Source organism: Budorcas taxicolor, chromosome 6, assembly GCF_023091745.1.
Source record: "Budorcas taxicolor isolate Tak-1 chromosome 6, Takin1.1, whole genome shotgun sequence".
Classification (NCBI taxonomy): domain Eukaryota; kingdom Metazoa; phylum Chordata; class Mammalia; order Artiodactyla; family Bovidae; genus Budorcas; species Budorcas taxicolor.
In genome coordinates, this window is record NC_068915.1 from 15,847,391 (window position 1) to 15,874,533 (window position 27,143).

The window sequence follows — 27,143 nt, forward strand, 5'->3', positions numbered from 1 at the left end:
CTTAACTCATTCCCTTCTCTCCAAATTCCAATCCAACCTTTGTACTGTTACCTAAGTGGCTATCCTGATATACCAATTTTATCAGATACAGTTTCTGCTCAAGAATCATGCAGGGGCTCTCCAGTACCTTCAGAATGAATTTCAGTTAACGTATTCTGGCAGGACTACAAAGACCAAATTTTGCAGCCTTATTTCAAAGGATAGTGTTTTATCAGCATTTATTTACCGCATGGTCCAGTTCAAATACAGTCAAAGTGAATCCCCCACTGTTACTTCATCTCATAACCATCTGTACTTCTAACAGATAGCATAATCTACAGTGTTTCAAAACTATTTATGAAAATACATGACATCTTAGGCAAAATCTGAAAATATAACAGAAGGGAAAATATTAATCTTTGCACAGAATGGCTAAAGGGAATGTTATCACTTGTGAAAATGACATTTTATAAAACATAAGAAATGATAACAGCTGAACAAGTTCTTAAAAAACTTTTAAAGTGTTTAATATTTTCATTCTGCTTTTAAGAAATCTTGGCAAAGAGAAATGATAATGCAGCACTGTTTTTCAATCTAATATTTCAATGTTAAAATAATCTTCATAGCTTATAAGCCCCTGGAGAAATCTATTAGCCTGTTTGTTTCTATTTCTTTCTCACCCTGTGTTTAAGAGTACGTGTGTAGTTATGGGGAGGGGGTGGTGAGTGTATGTGAGTGCGTGTGTGAGTGTGTATGTGGGTGTTAACATTCATCAACACTCAATCAAGTTAAAGAAACCACCCATTCCAAAGCCTTACCAGGGCTTCCTTGGTGGCTCAGTGGTAAAGAATCCACCTGCAATGCAGAAGCCACAGGAGACACAGGTTCAATCCCTGGGTCAGAAAAATCCCCTGGAGGAGGGCATGGCAACCCACTCCAGTATTCTTGCCTGGAGAATCCCATGGACAGAGGAGCCTGGCGGGTTACAGTCCATGGGGATGCAGAGTCAGATACAAGTGAAGTGACTTAGCACGCATGCATGCATACTGGCAAAAAGACAATCAAAGCCTTACCTGCATCCTTCTGGGCAAGTCTTTGGCATTTCAAGCCATCCAGACTGGACATTTCAATCACAGACTGCTTGGCATTGCACCAATACAACTTGTCAGTTAAGTAATTAATTGCTATTCCACTGGGCCAGACCAGATCTGAGCTAGCTATAACCAGTCAGCCACTGCCTTGAAGAGAAGAACTTTCAATTCGTGGATTAATTCCCATGTCAGTCCAGAATAATCTCCTTTAATCAAGGAAACATATACGAATAAAATTTGCAAGGAAAAAAATTCTTTTACTCTTTTTTTTTTTTCCAATACATTGACATGAATCAGCCACGGATGTACATGAGTTCCCCATACTCTTTTATTATTAAAAACATCAATGTAAATCGCTTTAGGATAAACTAAAGTGGTACACCAAGGAATACAGAAAACATAGCACTGTATGCTGGACAAATAATTTTCAAAATCAAAAAATTATCTTCTCTACGTACAACAACTTGGACAGGAAATACTGAATTTAAGCTCTGATAATTAGATAAAGAGGAATTATTCATTTTAAAAAATGTAGTATATTGTATATTACAAATATATCTAAAGTTTTTGAGTGCATATTCTTATTAGTATTTTACATTGCAAAAGACAATGGAATCTTGCTAGTCTCTCCCTTGGCTATACATATGTAAATCTCACTGGTTATGCAAAGTTACAACATAAAGGGAAGAGTGTATTTGTCTATTATCCAGTTTTATATGATAAACTTGGTTAACTTGGTCAGTTTTAAGTTCTGTGAGTCAGGTGCTGAGAGTTTTTTGAGTTCAATATGGTTCAGTATCTTTTCACTGTTTTAATGATATATTTTCTGAGTTTACTGTTTTCTATAGACCATCATAACATTCTCATTATACATAAAATAGTGTTTGTTTTTATCTTCAATTTTTAACTAGGAAGGACTGTTTATTCTCTTAATTCTCTAAACATAAACCAACACTTGTCACCAATTCACAGTTAACAACTAGAGCCCTCTAATCTTTCACAATTTCTCTTTCCTCTTCTCTAAATCTAGGACTGACCTATCACGGCAACACATGATTTTTCTGAAGAGAATTCATAAGCCATGCAATCCAAATATCATCCTCTCAGGGAATAGTATAGTTTTTAAAGAAAGTACAGAGTGTAGTGGGCTTATGCTTCATTGATTAATGAATCACAACCCATTTCTTTTCAAAAAGAAATTGAATTTGCTTAAAATGAAGGGTTTTCTAAACAATAAAATTTTATACAAGAAAAGTAAATCAAAAGACATTAAAAGGAGGAGGAAGTCATGCTAGCCATATAATTTCCAAACATTTGAACACATCTCATGGATTTTCTTGGTTTCTGATTCCACTGATTACCTGAGATCTTAAGACAAATTTTAGACACTAGCACATCAAACATGAAGTGTTCTATGATCTCTGCAAAAAGGGCCTTATTTTCACAATTACTTACTTGGCCATTGGATGAACAGCAATTCCTCGTGGCTGAGAGATGCCCTTTTTAATGATTATTTCATGATATTTTCCATTTAAATCACTCCCTTCAATGAGAGATTTCCTAAAATGCATGTAAAGGGGCTTGTTACACCAACTTTACTTTTTAAACAAAAATACTTTCTCTGTTGCTTACTGAAGAGCAAAATAGGCATTCTAAACTACCCTATCACACCCGTGCACAAGCACATACATATTCTCATACACAAGTCAGGAGAAACACTCTTATAGTCTGGTTTAAAAAAACACACACACACAATGTTTTAATTAGTCTCTCTATATTCAACCCACGTTATTAAAATATGCAGTGTAAGGTAAGGTAAGAGGGGCTATGTCAGTGGCCCGATAGGGTTAAAGCCAGGATGTGTAAATAAATACCACCGTTCCTTTCTCTTCACAACTTCCCAGCTCCTGCTGAAACCAGTAAGAGCCAGAGGAACCACCAGCCTCTGTCACAGACCCCGGGGAGCAGGGAGAGCAGATCTCTCAGGGCCACAGAGTCAGCCAACACAAGGACGGGAAGGGGAGCACTGTATGGACTTTAATTTTCTTCCGTGTGATTCTAAGACAAATGGGAGAATTGAAATATTATTTGCTACCCTTCACATTAAAAAATGATAACAACTCTTTGGAATCTGGCTGGGGAGAAAACTTCTGTTTTCTAAGTTTTTCCATTTGCCAAACAAGTCTTTTTTTATCAAATTAATACTTATGAAGCACCTAATGTGTGCCAAGGATTGCCCTAAGCATTGGAGACACAGTAGTATACAAAACCCAGCTCTGTCCTTAAAGAGCTTAAAGATCCACAGAAGAGTGAGGGGGAGGGAGGGGGAGGGAGGCCAGGAGGGAAGAGAAAAAGAGGAAGAGGGAATTATATTATGGAATGTGTAAGAATGCAACTGACACAGAGGGAAGTAAGTCAGAAAAACAGGTATCATACGCTGTGCTTAGCCGCTCATTTGTGTCTGACTTTTTGCAACCCCATGGACTGCAGCACGCCAGGCTCCTCTGCTCATGGGGATTCTCTAGGCAAAAATACTGGAGTGGGTTGCCATTCCCTTCTTCAGGGGATCTTTCCAATCCAGGGATCAAACCCAAGTCTCCTGCATTGCAGGCAGATTCTTTACCATCTGAGCCAGCAAGGAAGCCCAAATATCGTATATTCCTTGGAAGAAAAGTTATGACCAACCTAGATAGCATAGTCAAAAGCAGAGACATTACTTTGCCTACTAAGGTCCGTCTAGTCAAGGCTATGGTTTTTCCTGTGGTCATGTATGGATGTGAGAGTTGGACTGTGAAGAAGGCTGAGCGCCGAAGAATTGATGCTTTTGAACTGTGGTGTTGGAGAAGACTCTTGAGAGTCCCTTGGACTGCAAGGAGATACAACCAGTCCATTCTGAAGATCAGCCCTGGGATTTCTTTGGAAGGAATGATGCTGAAGCTGAAACTCCAGTACTTTGGCCACCTCATGCGAAGAGTTGACTCATTGGAAAAGACTCTGATGCTGGGAGGGATTGGGGCAGGAGGAGAAGGGGACGACCCAGGATGAGATGGCTGGACGGCATCACTGACTTGATGGACGTGAGTCTGAGTGAACTCCGGGAGTTGGTGATGAACAGGGAGGCCTGGCGTGCTGCAATTCATGGGGTCCCAAAGAGTCGGACACGACTGAGCAACTGAACTGAACTGAATGCATATATATGGAATCTAGAAAGATGGTACTGATGAACCTATATGCAGGGAAAGAAGAGAGACACAGACACAGAGAACAGACTTGTGGGCAAAGAAGGGGAAGGAGAGGGTGGGCCAAATCAAGAGAGTGACATTGACATGCATACACTCAGTTCAGTTCAGTCGCTCAGTCATGTCCGACTCTTTGCGACCCCATGGACTGCAGCATGCCAGGCTTCCCTGTCCATCACCAACTCCCGGAGTCTACCCAAACCCATGTCCATCGAGTCAGTGACGCCATCCAGCCATCTCATCCTCTGTCGTCCCCTTCTCCTCCTGCCCTCAATCTTTCCCAGCATCAGGGTCTTTTCAAATGAGTCAGCTCTTCACATCAGGTGGCCAAAGTATTGGAGTTTCTGTTTCAACATCATTAACATGTGTAAAATAGATAGCCAGTGGGATGTTGCTATATAGCAGAGGGAGCTCAGCGTGATGCTCTGTGACAACCTAGAAGGGTGGGATAGGGTGGGAGGTGGGAGGCAGTCTCAAGAGGGAGGGGACATGTGTACACATATGGCTGATTCATGCTGCTGTGTGGCAGAAACCTATGCAACCTTGTAAAGCAATTATTCTACAATTTAAAATAAACAAAAACAAAACAAGCAAACAAAAAAGAATGCAACTGGCAGATTCAGGGCCATGGCTTGGAGGGCACCATGAGCCCCAGCAGCTCCCTGGAACAGGCAGGATCACAAACAGAAGGCATAAAAAAGAACCTCCCTTCCCTTCCATGTGAGGCTTGCTTGCCCAGTTTTCCCACTGCAACCTAGAAAGTACAGCTATATGTCATTCAATAAACATCTGGAAAGGCCTAGCCCTTGTTCTTCCAGGCAGTGTGTGCACAAAACCAACGTGCCCAGAAACACAGGGCAGGATCATTCCCTCCTCCCTGTTCTACAGAACAAACGCTAAGGAGATCTTCTCCAGGTGGCTTGCTCGAGTGCCCATTCTAGACAGGGGAAGGGGCTTGATTTCTTCTTCCTCACATGCCATATGCAAGAAGGAGACAAAGGTAACACTGGCTCAGGGCCTGGGCTGGGGCAAGCACACTTTGCAAACGATCAACTTAGGGCAGTGGATAATTGGAAATTATTTGTACTGCAGTGCCACTTCATTCTTAGATGAAGAGGTTGTAGGAAGGGTACTGCTAGGCAGAAGGCATTTTTGAACTCAATGTGTCAACTTCACTCAGTCATAGCTGTCACTGTGCCTGTGCCCTTGGTAGGAGGCAAGGAATTCTGAAGCCAATTGCTTGTGACCAGAGGGGATACAGCTGTCAGTTCTGATCTCACTGTTATATCATCTCTAAATCCTCAGTTTTGAGCGGGAGTGAGGGGGTGAGAATTGACACAGATGTAAGCTCCTGACTCTGGAGCTGTCTCAGGCAGGACGGCTGGTATTTGCTCTCAAAGCTCCCCAAGGGGGTCACCCAAAACAGACTTCTGCTTGATTCAGCCAGAAAGCACATCTTGAACTCCAGTGTTGGTCATGAGAAAGCAAAGACAAGGACAAACATTTGGGTTCACATGAGTTCAAGCATAACCCCCAATCGAGTGGAACATCTTTCTTTTTAGAGTTGTTATCTAATTGGTCTCAGTGTCACCACTGGGATCCTCTAAACCAAAGGTCCTCAACCTTTAGGATCTACACCTGATGATCTGGGGCAGAGGTGATCTAATAGTAACAGAAATAAAGTGCACAATAAATGTAAGGTACTTGAATCATTCCAAAAGCATCCTTCCACCCCTGGTCCATAGAAAAATTGTCTTCCACGAAACTGGTCCTTGGTACCAAAAAGGTTGGGGATGCTGACCTAAATCCATCCTGTTTCCAGGGCAAGAGCTGTCCATCCAGAACTCTAGAAGAGTGATTTTCTTACCTTATAGTGGTTTTTGTCACCTCAAAAAGATGAGCAAACAGATTTCTTCCTGATTCTTTTCACTAAGGATCTGACTTTAGGAATCAGGACCCCTTATCACTAAATAATAACATTGCCAGGGGAATTACCAACTTCCTTCCTTCCTACAGTTAGATGTTAATATGAATCTGTCTTCTCCTAAGCCAATATAAACCATAAGCATCCATTCTGCTTTTTTTCTTTTTTAACTTGATTAAGAGTTACTATATAATCTAATATCACAAGCTAGGAATCCCAGTTATTTAAATCAAATTTCTAGCTAATATCAAGGTTTTCACACTATAAACCTCTCATTTCCAGACAAATTAAAGGTTTTCTCTTAGCAGCTGCCTTTAGAGGGAGAGGTGAGAAGGGCTTGTTATTACTCAAGTCAATGAACTAAGGAATTTGAGGTCTGATACTCCAGGATAGGGTGGTGCTTGTCTATCTCCTGAAGGCACTGCCTTAGCAGTAGGTACTACAGTACTATTAATCAAACATGTAAAATTAGAGGTGCGATGAGAATGTGAGAAACGTGAGGAGACCCAGCATCCTTAGAGAGTCCAAAAGTGGCTGACATCTGCTGTCCTGATCAACGTTTCCGAGAACAGCCGTGTACAAGCTCTGTCATTATGCACAGGTAACATTTTAAATGTCCTTTTAAGTAGGTTCAAAACAGAGAAGACCATTATTATGATTTTTATCATTATTACAACTGAAGTTGATTTTCACTTGTTATAGGACTCTGGGTCGAGCACATTTAATCAACCTTGGTTGTTGGAGGCAGCCACATACCTATGATTATTAAAAATATAAGTTTCGGAAATGGTCGCCCTTGAGTTCAAATTCCAGATCCAATACTTGCTGGCTGCTTGACCTTGGGAAAGTTGTTTTACCTCTCTGATTCTCAATTTTTTTTAATTTTTAAGTTGGGGATATGAAAACTTACCTTTCGGGGTGTCAATATGGATACGAAGCTCTTAGTGCAGTATCTGGTGCATTTCAGTTATTCAGTAAATGAATAAATACAAAAAAAAAGAAATGAGATAAAGGTATGGCTAAATGAATAAGCAAATAAGTGAACAAATTAATTAAAATATACTCGGTCTGGACAGAGAAATACCGTATTATTCATAGCTGAGCACCACATCATACATCTGGCTCATTTTTAAAAGCCCGTTTGTTTCCCATGGGTTATCAAGGCCAAAAGAGATTTTCTGGGACATAGAAAACCTGCCCTGAAGCATTTAAACCCACTCCCTGGGACTTCTTCCTCTGTGTTGGGACCACTGTTTGAAGTGAAATCCCGGCTCGTTCTCTCTTTTACTTTAATGTGGCTGCGGAGGTGCCAGAGGTTTGAGTTGGCTGCCAGGTTGCTCCATAGCTTTAAGATCCTCTGAGACAGTGTCCCAGGGCCTAGAGTCTCTACGCCTCTCCCGTGAGGTACTGTGATTGGCTCTTTCTCACTCAGAAGCAGGAAGTGGACTCTCAGTAGCGAACACAAGAGACGCAGCCACTTCTCTCCCCTCCCTCCTCCCCGCCGCAACTGTTCTGGGGCTCACGCAGGACACACGCACACACACACTCAAGTGCAGCAGTGCTTCCTGCAGCCCCAAGAGCAGTGTGCCCAGAGGGCAGGCACACCACAGCTTCTCTCTGGTCCTCCTGTCTCCCAGCAAAGAGAAAACACACCATCTCTCTGCCCTGAAGAGGACTTTCCGCACAACTCCAGCGAGAAGCACTTGCTCCCTCCTTCACGCTCATTTAAAACAGCCAACATGTGGGTTCCAGCGAGACTGGCCCCTTTGAATGTTGTACAACTTTGAATAAATCACTTAGCTTTATGAGGCTTAGTTTCCCCCTGCCTCCGCAACCTGTAAAATGAAGGGGAAGTTGGTTCCCGAAGCTCCTTCCAGAGCCCCTTCTGGGAGTACCCACCTTCATTTGGCAATTATTTATGCATGACCTTATGACATTTTTTTCTGCTGAGATTCAGACCAAGTGTTTGCATTAGTTTTTCCTCTGTATATGCACTTTGTCTCCCTGGCTACACTAAGCTGACTGCAAACATGGAGCTCCTCATGCTCCTGTGTATCTTCCCTGCCACCTAGGTAACAGCTGACCCATACCAGATCCTCAGAAAAAGCGTGCGGACTGTATCCAGACAGCCTTTGCGTTTCTCTGATTACAACAGCCTGAAGTGCAAAAACACACGCTGCTTTCTTGGTCCTCAACATTCACCCTTAATGAAAGATACAATCTTGATGAAAGGAGGAAGGTGCTGCTTGGTGGTGGGGAGCGGGGTAGGGAGGGACTGTGAGCAGCACTGGGGCATCTTCCTCTGATGCCAGTCAGGAGACCAGCAATATCTTCCTGTTTTCCAAGTGAAGGATGAGGCCAACTGTACTGTGTATCCATCACTCCCATCCCATGTGACTTAGCAACAAAAGAGGAAACAAGCCCTCTGTCTGTCCAGTAGAGTTTACGGCCAATCCAGTCAACAGCAAGACCTTCTGCTAAACCTACTTCTTCCTCGATAAGCCTTTCTCGCTGGGAACCATCCATATTAGCTCTTTCTATCCACTTCAGGACTGTATGGGCAAAGCATATCTACGAAAGAGAACACAGGCAATACAGTCTGATATGTTTAAAAACTTAACGTGGAATATATACAAACAGGGTTAGTAAATCTTTGTATCATACAGTATAATCATTCAGAGCTTGGCTTTGGAGATAGATGCACCTGGAACTGAACTCTGTCTCTGCTGCTTCCCAGATGTGTATAAACTTAAGCAAATTACTCAATGTCTCAGAAGCTCAGCTTCCTTATTGGCAAAATGGGAATAATGCTATCAAGTGCATTAATTTTACACACACACACACACACCCTTAGCCTTGTGCCTGGCACATATTTCTATTCCAGGTAGTTTGCTCATCTTTGATCACTGGACAATAACAAAGCCATCATATTTAAACTCTAATGGCTGCTACAGTCTGAAAGGGAGCAAAGATGAGCAGTTTAATGGGGGCTGTAAGCTGAGGTTTATCTTCCACAGCTTGATCTACAGGACTCCACTTCACTGCAAGTCAGGGCACAAGGCTTCATCTCCCTGTTTGGCATTTATTTGTTTGATGACCTTGGTTAAATCATTTTACTTATTTGTATATTTTTTAAATTGAAGTATAGCTGATGTATGATATTATACGTTGCAGGTATATAATATAGTGATTCACCATTTTTAAAGTTTATGTTCCACTTATAGTTATTATAAATACTGGCTATAGTCCCTGTGTTGTACAGTGTATCTTGTAGCTTATTTTACACGGTACATAATAGTTTAAACCTCTTAATTCCCTTCCCCTATATTGCCCCTCCCCACTTCCCTCTCCCTACTGGTAATCACTAGTTTGTTGTTTTATATCTGTGAGCTTGCTTCTTCTTTGTTATATTCACTAGTTTGTTGTATTTTTTTAGATTCCACATATAACTTATATCATATAGTATTTTTCTTCCTCTGTCTGGCTTATTTGACTTAGCATAATACCCTCGATATCCATCCATGTTGTTGCAAATGGCAAATTTTCATTTTTTATGGCTTATTATTATATTGTTTTATTTATTTATACCACATCTTTATTCATTCATCTGTCGATGGATACTTAGTTGTTTCCATATCTTGGCAATTGTAAATAATGCTGCAGTGAACATTGGGGTGTATGTATTTTTTTGAATTAGTATTTTTATTTTTTTCTGATATATACCCAGGAGTGGAATTGCTGGGTTTATTTTTAGTTTATTGAGAACTCTCCATAGTGTTTTCCACAGTGGTTGTGCCAATTTACATTCCCAATAACAGTGTGCATGGTTCATTTAAGTCATTTAATCTCAATTTTCTCAGCTATAAAAATCACAAAATCAGACGAGACATTTGCTAACGTTCCTTTCATCTCTAACAATATATAATTTCATTTTAAATTATCAGTTTTGTTCAATAGAACATACCCTGCAAGTACAAAGTTCCTTTTCAGTTTAGTATGCAGACTATCAAACAGGTACAAGAATAAAAACAGGGATATTTTCACAGTCCTCTGTGTAGCCATGATTCCGAAAAGCACACTCACTGACATCTACACCATGGCAACAGCAAAACAGTCAGAAGGTAATTTTTGAAAATAAATTGTAGTATCATTAATATGTCAGCAATCTGTAGGGCATCTCACACCTCTACCTGCTATAACTGTAGCAAGACAGTTTTTGCTACTCTGACAAGGGGTGAAAGAAAGTTCAAGTATCCTGAAAGCCACCATTTAAACTGTCACAGTTTAGTCTTTCAAATATAGATTTTATCAAAATTACTCTTGGGATAAAGTAGCACTATTTCCCCTGAAAAGATATAGCCATTAAGAAAGGACCTTGACAAGGATAAGACATTCCATGCTCTGCTCTTCAGCCTTCTCAATGCTGACAGGGGCCCTTTACCTGAATGTGGGAACATTCCCCAGCAGTTTTAGTCTGGCCAAAACCCAGCCTTCCAGATCACTGTTCTATGCAATGGCTCTCATCTACTGGTCCCATGTAAGCAGGGAGCCACAATTAACAGGCAGATCCCAGGTTTACCTAAAGTCTCACCCCAACTAATTCCACTGAATTCTTTTTGTCAGTATTTCACTGGCCCTCCCAGGAGAAGGGACACAGCATTTCTCCCTAGGTTCATTACATTGAGTCTGGAGTCTCAGAACAGGAAAAGCCTAACATAACCGGCCCTGGCACAGTCTCAAGATTCTGAACAAACGGTTACATAATGAGATGTCGGAATCACATACTCTTTGAGGATCTCTCATGAGAGCTAAAAAACTTGACAATACTGACATTTTGCACACCGTCAAACCAAACCACGGCAGTCCATGGAGTCCACTCAGAGAATTCCTGCCTTATATTCATCCCTGCGAAGCCTCTGAAAGTATTTAATCTAGGAACGGAAGATATAAAGGAGAGCTGAAAGTGCTACAAACGCTTAAAACTGGGGGGGAAATAACATTCCTTTTCTAGGGGGGAAATATGAGGAAATTATGGTTTCACATTGAAGCTCTTGATGACCCAGTGAAGACCAGCCACTGGCTAAGCTGAGCTGAGCTTGCTCACCACAGATTACCTTCACAGTTCTTTCCATCTTGGCTTAAAGTGTGCACACATGCACACTTGGGACTTAGGCTCTTGCTCACACATGCTGCGGCTGCAGTTGCCTTTCTTCACTTTGCAGTTTCTGATCTAAAAGAGAAGACAGTTAATTTGGAGCAGAGGTGTGTTTTGACAGGGATGCTACATGATCCCTGCCTGGTTCTTAAGAACTCCAATCTTCCTGTGACATCAGCAGGAGTGTTGTTTCACAGTGGTGGCGCTGCGATAGGGTCAAACTACTCAGCATTCCAAAGCCCATTTATTTCTCTAATTGCGCTCCTCCCACAGTAGCTCTCAGAGTGAACAAAGTGTGTATGTTAGTAGCTCAGGCTTGTCCAGCTCTTTGCAAGCCCGTGGACTGTATAGCCCACCAGGCTGCTCTGTCTGTGAGATTCTCCAGGCAAGAATACTAGAGTGGGTTGCCATGCCCTTCTCGAGGGGATCTTCCTGACCCAAGGACAGAACCCGGGTCTCCTGCATTGCAGACAGATTCTTTACTGTCTGAGCAAACAGGGAAGTCCTAGTTCTCAGGTTAGGACATAAAATTAAATGGAAATGTCATTCCTTGGGTTATAAACACTAAGTACAACTTAATAGCTTTATCTTTTTGACCTGCTTTTATGAAAATATGTATTTATGTATTTATTAAAAAAAAACAAGGCACAAAACAAATGTTTTTTTGTTTTTCTGATGCTGTTTCTTGTTGAAAATGCTGAAAATGAAGTATGTTTAAGAAGCAAAAAAGGTACAAAATTAAGAACATGTTTTCTTAAGTATAATATTTGCAGGTCAGATCTATATATTTATTTATTTTTAGGGTCATTATGTAAAGAACAGCATCTTTCAGACAATATATTCCATTGCCATATGTCATATCCTCAAATTTCTGTTTATTGCTGCCAGCATTCCTTGTTTCATAAAATAGCCAGAGTGCGTAGTAAAATCTGCTCAGTGAGGTAGGCTCTTGGGCTAAATTAGCCAAATACACTGAACAACAAATGGCCAACTTGGCACCTTTGGTTATCAGAGTCCTGGGCTAAACTGGCAACACATATATCCCTTTTCACAATTTGCTCATTTTTTTTTCTACCAATTTTAATGACTTTATGAAATACTATGGGATAAGCTTGAGTTTGAGGGCAGCTCTCAAGGTGCATTTTGGAGGCCAGAGCTCTGGCAATAGGAGACGGCAGGGGAAGAGGACTGGGGCCATGGACCAGGAGTCCTGGCATAACTGAGATCAGTGACAGCCTGAGTAATGTGAGGAGCCAAGGACCTACGAAAAGGACCACTGAAAATCCAGCCTTCGGTGAAAGAAACAAGCAACAAGTCAGCAAGATTCTACGCACGGCAGTGTGAGAGGCCTAAGCTGTCCTCCATGTAGGTTTGTTTCCCTGGTCTCTGTTCATCTATTAGTACCTAGAATGATGGCACCTAACCCTGACTCTGCCCCTTTCCTTCTACTTCAAGTTACTAAACACATTCCTTGACCAACAAACCATCACACGTGCATACGTCACTAAGCTGTGTCCGACTCCTTGCAACCCTGTGGACTGTAGCCTGCCAGGCTCCTCTGTCCATGGGCTTCTTCAGGCAAGAATACCAGAGTGGGTTGTCATTTCCTTCTCCAGAGGATCTTGCCAACCTGTGGATGGAACTCAGGTCTCCTGCACTGACAGGCAGGTTCTTTACCCCTGAGCCACTTGAGAAGCCCAAAGCATCACATGTTGAAAACATAGTCTTGTCCCCTTGAAAATGTTTCTAATGTACATTGAGATCTCGTGGGGGGCATGTCACCTTCTAGAGATTCTGACCTGATAAATGAAGGGAAAGGCTCATCTTCACCAGAATCTGCATCAACTCTGATGGTAAGAGTCTCCACAGTACACTTTAAGAAACACTGGCCTAATATGCTAAGGGAGCACCCCACTTTCACCTAAGTTACTGACACCTCCTTTTAGCTAATCTGTGTTATTTCTCTGGTCATTTTAAACTTGTTCACTCAGATCTCTTGATAGAGTTAAAAGCACAATATTTCTGATTATTTAATACTACCGCAATACTGCCTACTAAGTCAGGTAAGATTTACATAGAATAGTTTTGGATATTGATTCCAAAATTTTTGTTTCTTGTCCACAGTTTTTATGCCAATTACACATTTAGTACATTGTTCATGTTCCTACATGCTTCACATATCAACATTTTAATTAAGAAAATTAAGAACCAAATGATCCCAGTTTTTAAAGTAAGTGACTAAAGTCAGAAACTCAAAGACGTATTGGAGACAAAATGTACCTACTTCAATTTCTAAAAAAGAGCATGTGATTGTTTTAACTGTACTTTTTATAATATTTACAAGTGAGAATCAACAAAAATCCAGCAAGGTCTGATCCAGCCTTTTACTAGCACCAAAGTGCTACCACTTTCTTGAGGTAACAAAAAATTGAGGGATCATGCTTCCTATAAATATCTTTTATAAAAATCTTTCCAAACCAAGCATGATAGATGGCCACTGAACTTAAGAGTTGGGAAAACTGAGTTCTGCCTCAATACTGCTTTTATATAAAATCACTTTATCTCTTTGACTTCAGTTTCCATGAAATAAAAGTGTTGAAGAAGATAGCTCCTGAAATCTCTCACTGAAAAAACATTATGGTTCTATACCGAATCAGATGTTCGTTGTAAATTCCTCTAAGTTTACATCTTTAAAGATTCTCAAACCTTAATTACTGCTTATAAATGTTAAGGGATATTCAAACTGACTTATGAGGAAAACAGTGAGTGTATAGGGTATAGGAAATTGCTCTTTCATCTATATCCATTGTTATTTATCTCTTTTCTTCTTGTACTTTTCTATTACCTCTTACTTGCTCTTCTGTGTATTTATTCATCATTAACATTGCCATTATCATCACAATTCTATATGTATATGCATGTGCATATATGTATCTCTTTTTCATTAATCAATAAGCTTTTGAAGATATGGCACGTATCCCATTCACATTTATAGTCCAAGTAGCACCTAACCTGGTGCCTTTCACCACACAGGGGAGCTACAAACATCTGGAATACATGCACAAAAATCTGTGCTAGTGAAACCTGCAATTTAACTCCCTTCTTTGGCTTTTCCTTGAATATCCAGTCAACGTCAGAGTTAGAACTCAAACAGATGGTCAGTACTCTTTTTACTATTCCACAATGCTGATGGTTTTACTGATACTTATTAACAATATACAATATTATTCAATGGTGAACATACGAGAAAAGCAATCACTATTCTACTCTGAATGGTTGTGCTAATGAAGTGACCTGAATTCAGACACTCAACATTTAAAAGCCATTTTAGGAAGTGGCAAAACAGAGGGATTGAGAGCTGTATTTTGCTTAATCTCCTTAATCTTCTGCTGTGCTTTAGCCTCAAATTAGGTTGAAGCCAGCACTCAGAATGCTGCTGCTGACCTCAGATAACACCCCTCCTGGAGCTCAGCAGTGCAGCCTGATTACCTCCGAGATCAAATTAAAGCTTCTTAATCATGGAATTTAATGCCCACCCCCAACTGCGCCTTCAATAACTGTCCAGCACACCCTCATGAGACTTGCTACAGCCAAGAAAACTATAGATTTTTACCTTGGGCCAGTTTTGAAACAACACACGTGGGATTCCCAAGCCTGCTTCTTTCCACTGATCACACCTTTTTCTCAACCTCAAATTCAGTGTCAGATTCTCATAATCAACAAAGCCTTTCCAGTCTCTTCCATTTGAAACCATTCACTTGAGTCATTCTTGTGACTAAATATTTAGCAGCCCCAATGGTTACAAAATTTGAATAATGTTTTATAAAGCATTTATATTATCACATGTATATTTTTGTAACAAGCCCTTGAGCTATGTACAGCAATTATTGCCTTCATTTATAGATTATGAAATAGTATCTTAAAGATCACATATAGATGATAAGGGGTAGGACTGGGACTCAAATTCCAGTCTTCAGTGATACACCCCATCTCTTTAATACAGATAACATGTGTGTATGTGTACATGTATATATGTATACTTATGTATGTATATAGAACAATGGGTTTTATAGAAAAACACATTTATATTAGTGATATTATATATTAATATATACCATTTACTGATATATATCAGTTATTAACATATTAACAGATGTTATACTATATTTTTATATAATATGTAAATTATATGTACCTAGTATATTTTTCTTTAAATGTCCATGATTTTTGTTTTATTGTCTATTTCATTAGTGAGTTTCCTGAATCAATGGCTCACTCACCTTGCTCAAAAAACCTCCCAAACAGTATAATATAGGAGTTCTTTGTTAATAGGAAAGAAAGAGGAAGAAACAAGAAAAGTTATTCTGTGCTATTGCAATTCCTAATTATAGTAGGAAATCACTTAGCCAGAATTTAGCTACTTGGTATCATTATCCATCTAAACCTAAGAACCAGAAAGTAAACAAATCAATAGCCTCTGAGCAGTTAAAAAATGAAAGCCTCTCACTCACAGAAGAGCCTTAACTAAAGGCCCATTCGGTCTTTGTGTACTTTAGACCTGTTTCTTAGGAGCTTGGCCCGCCCACAACACGATGATGGTGTGCAGGCCTCCACCCATCTCCTCACTGCCACCCTCACTTCTCTCCCCGCAAGGCAGGTGGCTGCATGATTCCAGAGTTCTTTCTTGCTGAGCCAGACGCAGCCTCGGCCCAGCACTGCAGACCACTAAGGGTTAGTTACTGGTCACTTTTCCCACCACCATATCCTCATGCCACGACTCTTCTTGAAGAAAGATGGCATAATGTAGAGTGCGAAAATGATAACTGCAAAGGATAAAAATATGTCAAATATTTTTTACATCCTTGAATTTATAAAGATGCTTTACAAAAAAAAAATAAAAAGGTCACCTCTGGAGTATACACTAACCCTTTATTCTGAAAACAGATAAAGTAAGGGAAAGATTAAATCAAGCATTTAATTTACCTTTTTTAATAAAAGATGCTCCTCAGGGAAATCATACACCTGATTGGAAAAGTTCTTCAACTAATAAAGCAGTAATAGAATTAGAATGTCATTACGTCAACCTTCTAATGAAAAAATGGCTCTAGACAATGATAATCAATACCTTGTAAAGCCATTATATGAAAGGCTGAGAGGAAACTCTACAATGGACTGACTGGGCTGGTAACACCTAAATCCCTGACCTATCTTTAAGCATCACAAGGAGAATGGAGACCCCGCCACTACATGCCCTCTGGCCTGGTTACTAGCAGCACACAGTACTACTTGCAGTACCACCTATAGAGTACTCTTGAAAAAAATCTGAATCTGATCAGGCTTCTAGGCCAAAACTGCCAGTTTATACACAGTCATGCTAAATGATACCATGGGATAGAATCTGCAAAGTCCAGAATGTGGGAAATTCTAAGGGACAAGATCTGGATTCCTCAACAAACAAATGGCAGGGAAAAGCCTCAGAGAATAAACAGAGGCCACAGCGAGGCATATGGAAACCAACCAAGAAGAGACAACGGCAAGAAAGATAGAAAAATGATAAAGAGCTATTCAAAGTATTTAAAAGGCATTTCAAATGGCAGCCATTTGGTGTCAGGGCAAACTTGGCAGTAAAAAAACCCAGCTTTGCCTCAAATCAGTCCTATTCTTGCCCCAGTGGTGTGTAATCTTTGCAAATGTGATCCTTATCATTAAGAAAATATCTATATCTATAAATGTTAGGAAGATATAGAAATCCACAAGAGAGAAATAACAGATTTGGGTACTCAAATTGATCATTTAAACTATATGAAAACAGAATATAAGTGTAGGCAAGGACATGGAGAAACTGGAGGCCCCGTGCTCTGTCAGTAGGAAGGTAAAATGATGCAGCCGCTGTGGAAAGCAGTGTCACGTGCCTTCAAAGAACTGAAAACAGGATTACCATGTGATCCAGTAATTTGCTACTGACTATATGTTCATAAGAATTAAAAGCAGGGTCTCAAAAAGAAATTTGTATACCCACATTTTTAGCAGCATTATTCGCAATAGCTAAAAGGCGGAAGAAACCCAATTATTCATCAATGGGTAAATGGGTACGTAAAATGGAATATATACATGCAATGGGGTATTATTCAGGCTTAAAAAGGAAAAAAAAATTCTAACACATGCTACAAAACAGATGCATCTTAAGGACATCGTGCTGAGTAAAATAGACTAGTCACAAAAAGAGAAATGCTGCATGATTACACTTATAGATGGTACTTAGAGTAGGAGTCAAAATCCTTGAAACAGAAAGAACAATAGAATGGTGGGAGCCAGGGACCGAGGAGAGGCAGAAATGGGCAGTTGTTATTTAAAGGGTGGAGAGTTTCAGTTTTACAAGATGATAACATTTACAGAGATGAATAGTGGTGATGGTTGCTTACACATACACACACACAAACCATAAGTGAACTTAATGCCACTGAACTGTACACTAAAAGTGGTTAAGATAAGGGACTTCGCTTGTGACTCAGTGGTTAAGACTCTGTACTTCCACTGCATGGGTTCAATCCCTGGTTAGGGAACCAAGATCCTGCATGCCACATGGCACAGTTAAAAAAAAAACTAAGATGATAAATTTTATATGTATTTTACCACAATTTTCACATTTCAGAAAAACTACATGAAAAAAAATACTTATATATCTAGGATGATTCTTTTCTAGAAGTTTCACAAAACCCCCAAGGTTTTATAGTAGAAACCCTAGCAATGACATAATCAAAATGAATCAGAGTTGCACCTGGACAGCTTTAGCTACACTAGCTTCTTTCATTAACAAGTACATTTTTGCTGCTACTGCTAAGTCGCTTCAGTCGTGTCCGACTCTGTACGAACCCACAGACAGCAGCCCATCAGGCTCCCCTGTCCCTGGGACTCTCCAGGCAAGAACACTGGAGTGGGTTGCCATTTCCTTCTCCAATGCATGAAAGTGAAAATTGAAAGTGAAGTCGCTCAGTCGTGTCCGACCCTCAGCGACCCCATGGACTGCAGCCCACCATGTTAGGCAGAAGCAATTCTCCTCTCAGAATTAATGACATTCAGAAATATTTCTGTGCATGAAATGAATGCAAAGTATTTTAAATACTGTTGATGACAGATGTCCTATATTTTATAAAGAATATGCTCTTGAAATTCTCTTATGAATTTTAAACTGGAAACATTTTAAAGAATTACAGAAGAATGCAGAATTATTTGCACCTTTTATAAAAGAACATCTGTGAGCAGCAAAACTATAGTTGCAAATTCCCCAAATGTTGAACTTGAAATAATGTCATTAACATTATATACAAAGTTCCCACCCTGGCTCTGAGATTCATATACAATCTGCCTTTCATGTTTGTGCATTCCACATCTGCAGATTCAACCAACCATGGATTGAAAGTATTCTTTTTAAAAATTCTATGAAGTTTCAAAAAGCAAAATTTGAATTTGCCGTGCACCTGCAATGGTTTGCATAGGATTTACATTGCATTTACAGCTATTTACACAGTATTTACATTGTATTATGTATGATAAGTAATCTTGAGATAATTTAAAGTATAAGGATGTTAGGTAATATGCAAGTACTATTCTGTTTTATATAAGGGACTATTGCAGCCTTGGATTTAATGTTGGCGAGAATCCTGGAACAAATCCCCATGGGTACAGAGGGATGGCTGTAATTGTACAACTGTCAGGGCAGCCACGAGACCACTGTTGCCTCATAAGTTTAATCATGACAACAAAAATGTGAGATCAAGTCAGTCTCTCTTCAGAGAGCCAGAGGAGAAGAAAGAGAGAGACTCTGTGTGTGTGCGTGTGCGTGTGAGAGAGAGGGAGAGATTGATTTCCTGAGTTCCTAAATAGAAAACATTTTTAAAAGAAAAACTAATATTTGGGTCCCACTGATCTGTGCAAATGGAAGCTTTTAACCAGAAGCATGCCATGGATAGACAAGAATATGCCAAATTACAGATTTTCCCAAAACAAGCAAGGCAAATCTAAGACATGAAATTATAGACAATAGCGAGAGTAAAGTTGAGGAGGCAGCATGGTGTCAGTCTGCCTGGGTTCAAATTCCAGGTCTACCCCAGTGTGACCTGAAACAAGCATTTGCGACATTGCTGAACCTCAGCTTTTAATCTATAAAATGGCACTAATAATCACATGATTTGTAGGGTGGAAGGCAATGGCAACCCACTCCAGTACTCTTGCCTGGAAAACCCCATGGGCAGAGGAGCCTGGTAGGCTGCAGTCCATGGGGTCTTGAAGAGTCAGACATGACTGAGCAACTTCACTTTCACTTTAAGATTAAATATATTAGAGAACCACTGGAGTCAGAAAACTATGAAATGTTGCTTTTTAGAAATGACTATGAAAGCTTTTATCACTGCTATACCCTTAAGAGCCTAAGCTCTACACTTTTTGAAATTTTAGGGAGAGTGAGCCTATAATTTCAAGATAGCTTAAATAGCAAAATTTGAGCCACGTCTTCCAAGTGCCATTCTTCATAAATCTATTTAGAATCAAGCTTAAAAATCACCACCAGAAAATCGTTTTTGTAGCCTATATGGCAACTGAACATTCTTCTATTCAATTTTTCAGCACTGCTTTATTATAAGACACAGGTTGCAAAAAATAAATAAGCTATTTGTATTGTAAGCTGAAAAGAACAAGAATCATAGAGTAGATTTGCAGCAATCTCTTCTGAGGATAGCATGAAAAATAGACATTTCAACTGTGCCTTTAGATTCGCAATCAGGTGGATGGAAATAAATAGCCCCAGGTCATTCACCTTAAAACCTAAATAAACAATCGGCCAACCAGAGGTATAGAATTGGTATAGAATTTAAAGACTTAAGAGACAGTTTCCTATAACAAGTTAACCTGGGGTGTCCTCTAATGCACATTAATGAAGTCTCCTTTATGTACAGTTGGGAAGGTCCCCTGGGGGAGGAAATGGCAACCCACTCCAGTATTTTTGCCTAGAGAATCCCATGGACAGAGGAGCCTGGCGGGCTACAGTCCATAAGGTCGCAAAAAGTAAGGACACGACTGAGCGACTAACACTAAGATTAAATGAGATAACATAGCCCAGAGCAGATCATTCTGCATCCATTCTATAGTCATGACTGTTACTATTATTTCTAAGAGCACTACAACCTGTGCCATTTTTCTATTTTATCTCCTATTCAGCAGCCTATGTGATCCCCAAATCTATTATTCCTAGCCCAGATCTTTTCCCCAAAACCTAGACCACTTAACTAAGGAATTAAAAAAATGTCTCTGAAGCACAAGAGAGTCTAAAAGATTGAAAAAGACTCTCACTAGAGCTTCCCTAGTGGCTCAGATGGTAAAGAATCCTACTGCAATGAGGGAGACCTGGGTTTGAACCCTCCAGGGAAGATCCCCTGGAGGAGGGCATGGCAAACCACTCCAGTATTCTGGCCTGGAGAACCCTATGGACAGAGGAGCCTGGCAGGCTATACAGTCCCTGAAGTCGCAAAGAGTCAGACACGACTGGGTGACTAAAGCGCAGCACAGAGCTAAGCTGCAAAGATCTGTTGCAGGGAAAATTGATTTAAAACACTGGGATTCATTCATAATATACAAAAGGGAGCAGCCCCCTGAAGACTATCTGGACAAGGGTGGGGGTAGGGCTTATAACATGTAAGGAAGGCAGCATGTACTCAGATATTAAATATCTTTAGAACTTGTTCCTTGTGGTATTATTTAGGGGAGAAGGTGTCAAAGGGTGTTTTTTTAATTTTTTTTTTCCTATTACAGTTTATTAAATGTCCTCTAGGCACTGGAAATACAATGGAGAGTTGTGTTCTCTGTCCTCACAGGACTAAGAAAGCTGAGGAAGTCAGACAATTACAGCAAACCATGATAGGTGCTCTGTGACGGGAAATCTGCTATTTTCTAAAAAGAGCTACTGAGGCTCCAGTGAGCTGGTCAGGGAAGGGGTTCCTGAAAGAAGAGATATTGGAGCTATTAATATTTCTTAGAGGATGAAGGGTAAGTCACTGCTGTGAATTAGAGAGAGTGTTCCCAGGGAGTTCCCTGGTAGCCTGAAAGAAAGTGAAGGAAATTGTTCATTGCTCAGTCATGTCCAGCTTTTTGTGACCCCGTGGACTGTAACCTGCCAGGCTCTCTCTCCATGGGATTTCCCAGGCAAGAACACTGGAATGGGTTGCCATTTCCTCCTCCAGGGGATCTTCCTGACCCAGGGATTGAACCTGGGTCTCCTGCGCTGCAGGCAGATTTTTTACCATCTGAGCCACCAGGGAACAGTGATCAGGATTCATGGCTTTCACTACCTCAGCCTGGGTTCAATCCCTGGTCAAGGAACGGAGATCCTGCAAGCCGTGCAGCCAAAAAAAAGGAGAAACCATGTTCCCAATCATGCTGAAAGGCTGGAGGAGAGAGCAAGTGTGCCTCCTAGGGTCAGAGAAAAGTCAAAACTTTGAGGATCGCTGCAGCCCTGACTATAAATGAAACTGAGAAACAAACAGGGGCCCTGGGGCACCAGTTCAATAAAAAAGACACTTGGTTTTATTACTAGCAACTGAGTGTTTTAACCCAGGAATGACAAGATTGGGTTCTCCTTTTTGAAGGGTGATGCCCCCTGCAGCTTGGCAGAGGGAGTCAGGGACACTAATGAAGTGGACCCCAGGGATGGAGAGCTGCCGAGAGGGGCACAAGACGGTAGGTGGTGGAATTGCTAGGAGGTGGAGAGGGATCTCACAGGGATGGATCTATGCCTGGGGATATGGAGATAAAATGCCACTCACCGAGGCCTACACCTGGAGGTCTTCAACCAGACACTGGAGGGAAAAGAGCTGGGCAGAAGGGAAGGGAAAGTGAGTGAGTCAGTTATTCCTTCTGTGCCTGAAGCACTTGCAAGAAATCCAAGTAGAAATGCTCAGAAGGCAGATAATGCTCGTGGGCCTTGAGAGGCAAAGGTGAGCTGAGCCTGAATATGTACATCCACTGTGCCCTCTTGCTTGGCATGTCTGAGCAATTACGTGAAGCTTTGTGTTAGAGTCCAATGAGGGGAGGGGGGAAGAATGCTAAATCAAATTGGTCAAATAGTGATAGGCCTGGTTAAATGTTAAATTACAATCTAACTGCAAAGGAAAGCTTTTGAAGGAATTTAAGTAGAGGAGTTAACCCATCAGATTTACCATTTATAAGCAAGAGGAGAACATGAAAAGATTAAGTGGCAGCTCCAACAGGCCAGAAAAGAAAAGCTGGCTGTTTGGACTATGGTGGTGGCAGTGGAAGAGAGAAATGGACATTTGAGATATATTAGAATGTAGCATGGAAAGGATTTGGCGGTAGGCTGAAAATTGGGGTGAGGTAGTCTATGTGGTCGCACAGAGTCGGACACAACTGAAGCAACTTAGCAGCAGCAGTGGGAGAAATCAGGGATGACTCCTAAATGTCTGTCTTGAGTAAGTGGAGAAGTGAGGACTACGTGCCGGACCTCGTTTGAGGTCAAAGATGACTCACCAGATGCCCAAGCATCACGCTCTGCCTTGGGCTGTACGAGTGGATGAACCACTTTAATTCCATTGGGTGGCACAAATGACAAGTTGAGGGTGATTTTAACCATATGCTTCCCTGTGTGCTTGTTAGCTATCCAGATTGTCTTCTTTTTCCATGTTGGATAGAAGATACGATCACCAAAGAGGGATGCTGCAAGCAGGTTGTGCCTAAAACCACAGGAGAAAAGCATAAAGAATGGCAGAATATTTCTTCCTGGATTTAGTAAAGTTTCACTTCAACTTACGGTCTGAATTTTAATCACCTACATTTTCAATCGTTTCTCATTTAGGGTTAGAAACAAACATTAAGTTTAAATTTGTATTTATGTAGCCATAACCTGAATTAATAGGATATATTTTTAGCTTCAGATCCAATATCTCTCTTTTTTTTTTTTTTTTTTGCTACTCAGCATGTAATTGTGCTAAAAATAAAACACTGAAGAAAACAGACACAGGATAAGAGTAGATTGCTGGTTTCATCCCTTTCACAGGCTTAATTTCTGCTCTCACTAAAGGCAGCTAGATTAGTTGCTGGCAAGATAGCAAATCAAATGAAACACAGATGTTTTACAAACCACAGGACATAATAATTAAAAATAACTAACCAGCATGTGAGAACTATAAGCCAAGTACTCTTATTTTTTTATTTCTTTACTTAATCTTCACAATAATCTCAAGAAATAGGTGCTGCTATTAGTCCTACTGAAAAACTTCTGCTTCATTGACTATGGTAAAGCCTTTGACTGAATGAATCACAAAAAAATGGAAAATTCTTAAAGAGATGGGAGTGCCAGACCGCCTTACCTGTTTCCTGTGAAATCTGTACGTGGGTCAAGAAGCAACAGTTAGAACCACACATAGAACAATTGATTGGTTCAAAATTGGGAAAGGAGTACAACAAGTCTGTATATTGTCACTCTGCCTATTTAACTTATATGCAAAGTACATCATGTGAAATGCCAGGCTGGATGAATCAAAAGCTAGAATCAAGATTGCTGGGAGAAATATCAACAACCTCAGATACGCAGATACTAAAGGCAGAAAGTGAAGAGGAACTAAAAAGCCTCTTAATAAGGGTGAAGGGTGAGTGAAAAAGTTGGCTTGAAACTCAGCATTCAAAGAACTAAGACCATGGCTTCTTGTCTCATCACTTTGTGGCAAATAGAAGGGGGAAAAGTGAAGGCAATGAGAGACTTTATTTCATTGGGCTCCAAAATCACTGCAGATGGTGACTGCAGCCATGAAATTAAATTAAAAGTGACCCAGAGGGATGGGATGGGGAGGGAGGTGGGAGAGGGGTTCAGGATGGGGAGCACACGTAGACCCATGGCTGATTCATATCAATGTATGGCAAAAACCACTACAATATTGTAAAGTAATTAGCCTCCAACTAAAATAAATAATTTTTTTTAAAAAGGAAAAAAAAAGTCAATTGCTCCTTGGAAGAAAAGCTATGACAAATTTAGATAGCATATTAAAAAGCAAAGATATTACTTTGCCCACAAATGTCTGTATAGTCAAAGCCATGGTTTTCCCGGGAGTCATATATGAATATGAGAGTTGGACCATAAAGAAGGCTGAGTGCTGAATTGATGCTTTTCAAACTGTGGTGCTGGAGAAGACTCTTGAGAATCCCTTGGACTGCAAGGAGATTAAACCACTCAGTCCTAAAGGAAATCAACACTGAATATTCACTAGAAGGACTGATGCTGCAGCTCCAATACTTTGGCCACCTGATGTGAAGAGCTGACTCATTGGAAAAGACCCTGATGCTGGGAAAGAGTACAGGCAAAAGGAGAAGGGGCAGTAGAGGATGAGATGGTTCGGTAGCATCACCAACTCAATGAACACGAATTTGAGCAAACTCTAGGAGATAGTGGGAACAGAGGAGCCTGGCATACTACAGTCCATGGGGTCATAAAGAGATGGATATGACCTAGCAACTGGGCAACAACAAATTATCCCACTGTATGGCTGTCAGCTTAATTGATAACATATCAGGCCTGTATAATTTCTCCTGCCTTTCCACTGACCCTACCCTACTCAGGACTGTTCTGTGCAGCAAATAACTTCTGTTGTCAAGGGCTTTGTAATTAATTGTTGTTGTTGATCAGTCGCTAAGTTATGTCCAACTCTTTGCAACCCATGGGCCATAGCCTGTCAGGCTCCTTTGTCAACAGGATTTCCCAGGCAAGAATATTGGAGTGGGTTGCCATTTCCTTCTCCAGTGCATCTTGTAATCAACAAATATGGTTTAATAATCATTAGGATCGAGTAGTCTCTATGCTCTGTTAGTCACCAAAAAGTGATGAGGACCTTCACTGTTGTATTTCCAGCACCCACAAGACTAAGTTACTCATTCATGACTCTTGACTTAGGAATGCACTTCCTGTTTCCAAGTATGTACTCCTAGACCCTAGGTTAACTATAAACTTGTCTCAACAGCCCCTTCACTGTATGGAAGCCGCAGTATGCAGTTACAATTGCTTTTGGATCATTTCCACCTGATCCCACCCTATAAGTTACCCAAAGATATACTGATCCACTGATTGTATGGAGTGGCCTGCCTTCTTTTTCAGTCTCAAGATACTTTTTCAATTCAGTGGGCACTTTCTGTTCTCTCCATCCTCCAATACCCGCGTTAAAGGAAGCAGTATGAGAGAAGTCATGCAACCTATCTAAGTTACTCACCTAATAAATAGTATATCTGGGACTTGAACTCAAGTCTTTTGGACCCCCAAATCTGTGCTAAACCACTACACCAGTTTAGGTGACAAAAATAAAATTTATTTATCACACAAACTCCAACTGGCAAGTGTTTTATTTTACACCAAAAGCAAAACTTACCACAGGGGGTATTTGCTAAAAAGGACAGAACCTCCATCATAATCACAGGAACAAATACAAGGATCACCTCCTTCTCTGTGGTACTGAATCCAAAAGAGCTGCTTATCAAGCTCATCCAATGATACAGCTGCTATTTTCCCCAATGTCTCTAACAGAAGCTTCACTTCCATACCACCAAGAGCTGCTCTGTGAAGGCTGCCAGCCACCTCTGAAGACCAAAACATAAACCTGAGGGCCAGCATACCACAGAGACACTTCAGTGAGTGTCAGGCCACTTAAGTGGTCGACTCTCTCAGTGTTTCAGTAGTCCCCAGATGTCTGCACAGGACAAGTTTGACTGTTTGAATGAAAATTCAGTCCAACAGATACTTATTGCAATTCCATGTGATTTCAAGTTAGAAGGAGAATTTTGCTTCTCTAGTGGGAAACCTTGGTAGTCAAGATGCTATTGGTAGAGGGAGCCTGCTTCAGTTCAAATCCAGGCAAATGCCCTATTGAAAATGGGGTTTGTGCACCATAAAAGAGGGTCTTTGTCTCTATCAGGAGGCCCCTTTGAGTCAAAATGTTATGATTCCTTGACTTTTTATCAGATTTTGAAATATATTTCAATGTCCAAAGCCAACAGAATTTACCTTGCTACTGGATCAATTGCTATATTTGTAGGCTATTTTAAGGCACTTAAGAGAACCCGGGAATTGTTTCCTTTCATATCAGTTACTGTAATGATTCCTTCCTGTTGATTTGACCTAATCAGTTCTTCATTGATCCAATTTATTGCCATTCCTGAAACATTTTTATTTATATCGCATACTTTCTGTAAAACCAAAATTTAAATTATTAATATTTCTTCATTCACAACAAAATTGTTTATTTTTATATAACAAGGTTTATTGTTTTAAGTAATTGTCATTTTTGTACTTTCCCAAAATTATTTAAATGATAAACTATTTGTAGATACTGTGCCATTGTTCAGATGCAGCAATATTCGTTCTCCCATGTGAATATTTCTGGGCATAGTATTTATATCACAGTTTTGAAATGAATATGTATTCTCTATTTATGTAAATTAGGCAGTCAGTCATAATGTGTGAATAATTTTAACCACAGTAATGGCAGAATTTCAATTTTACCTTACAGTTAGTTTATTCAATTCCATTTGCCAGTGGAATTTCCCAGATTCTCACCTGAATCCAGTTTCAAGCTTTGCTAAATTCTAGCAAGACTGCCTTGGAGGTTGTGCATAGGGTCATGAAGTAGATTTTGCATTAGGGCCCCCACTTTTCTTCTAGCACCTCCTCCACCAGGTCCTGCTCTTTCTACAAGTCCTCACCCTTCCGG

General features: G+C 40.4%; 1 protein-coding gene across 1 annotated transcript in view; it reads right to left on the reverse strand.

Moving 5' to 3' along the window:
• Positions 1–27,143, reverse strand: part of EGF (epidermal growth factor) — a 125,800-nt gene that overhangs the window by 31,391 nt on the left and 67,266 nt on the right. The window contains 12 exon segments of the mRNA XM_052642306.1: positions 1,053–1,276; positions 2,526–2,630; positions 8,656–8,804; positions 10,252–10,322; positions 11,348–11,379; positions 11,381–11,463; positions 16,372–16,431; positions 17,408–17,433; positions 22,924–23,126; positions 25,806–26,033; positions 26,438–26,619; positions 27,084–27,097. Coding sequence (XP_052498266.1) covers positions 1,053–1,276; positions 2,526–2,630; positions 8,656–8,804; positions 10,252–10,322; positions 11,348–11,379; positions 11,381–11,463; positions 16,372–16,431; positions 17,408–17,433; positions 22,924–23,126; positions 25,806–26,033; positions 26,438–26,619; positions 27,084–27,097 — 1,377 coding nt within the window.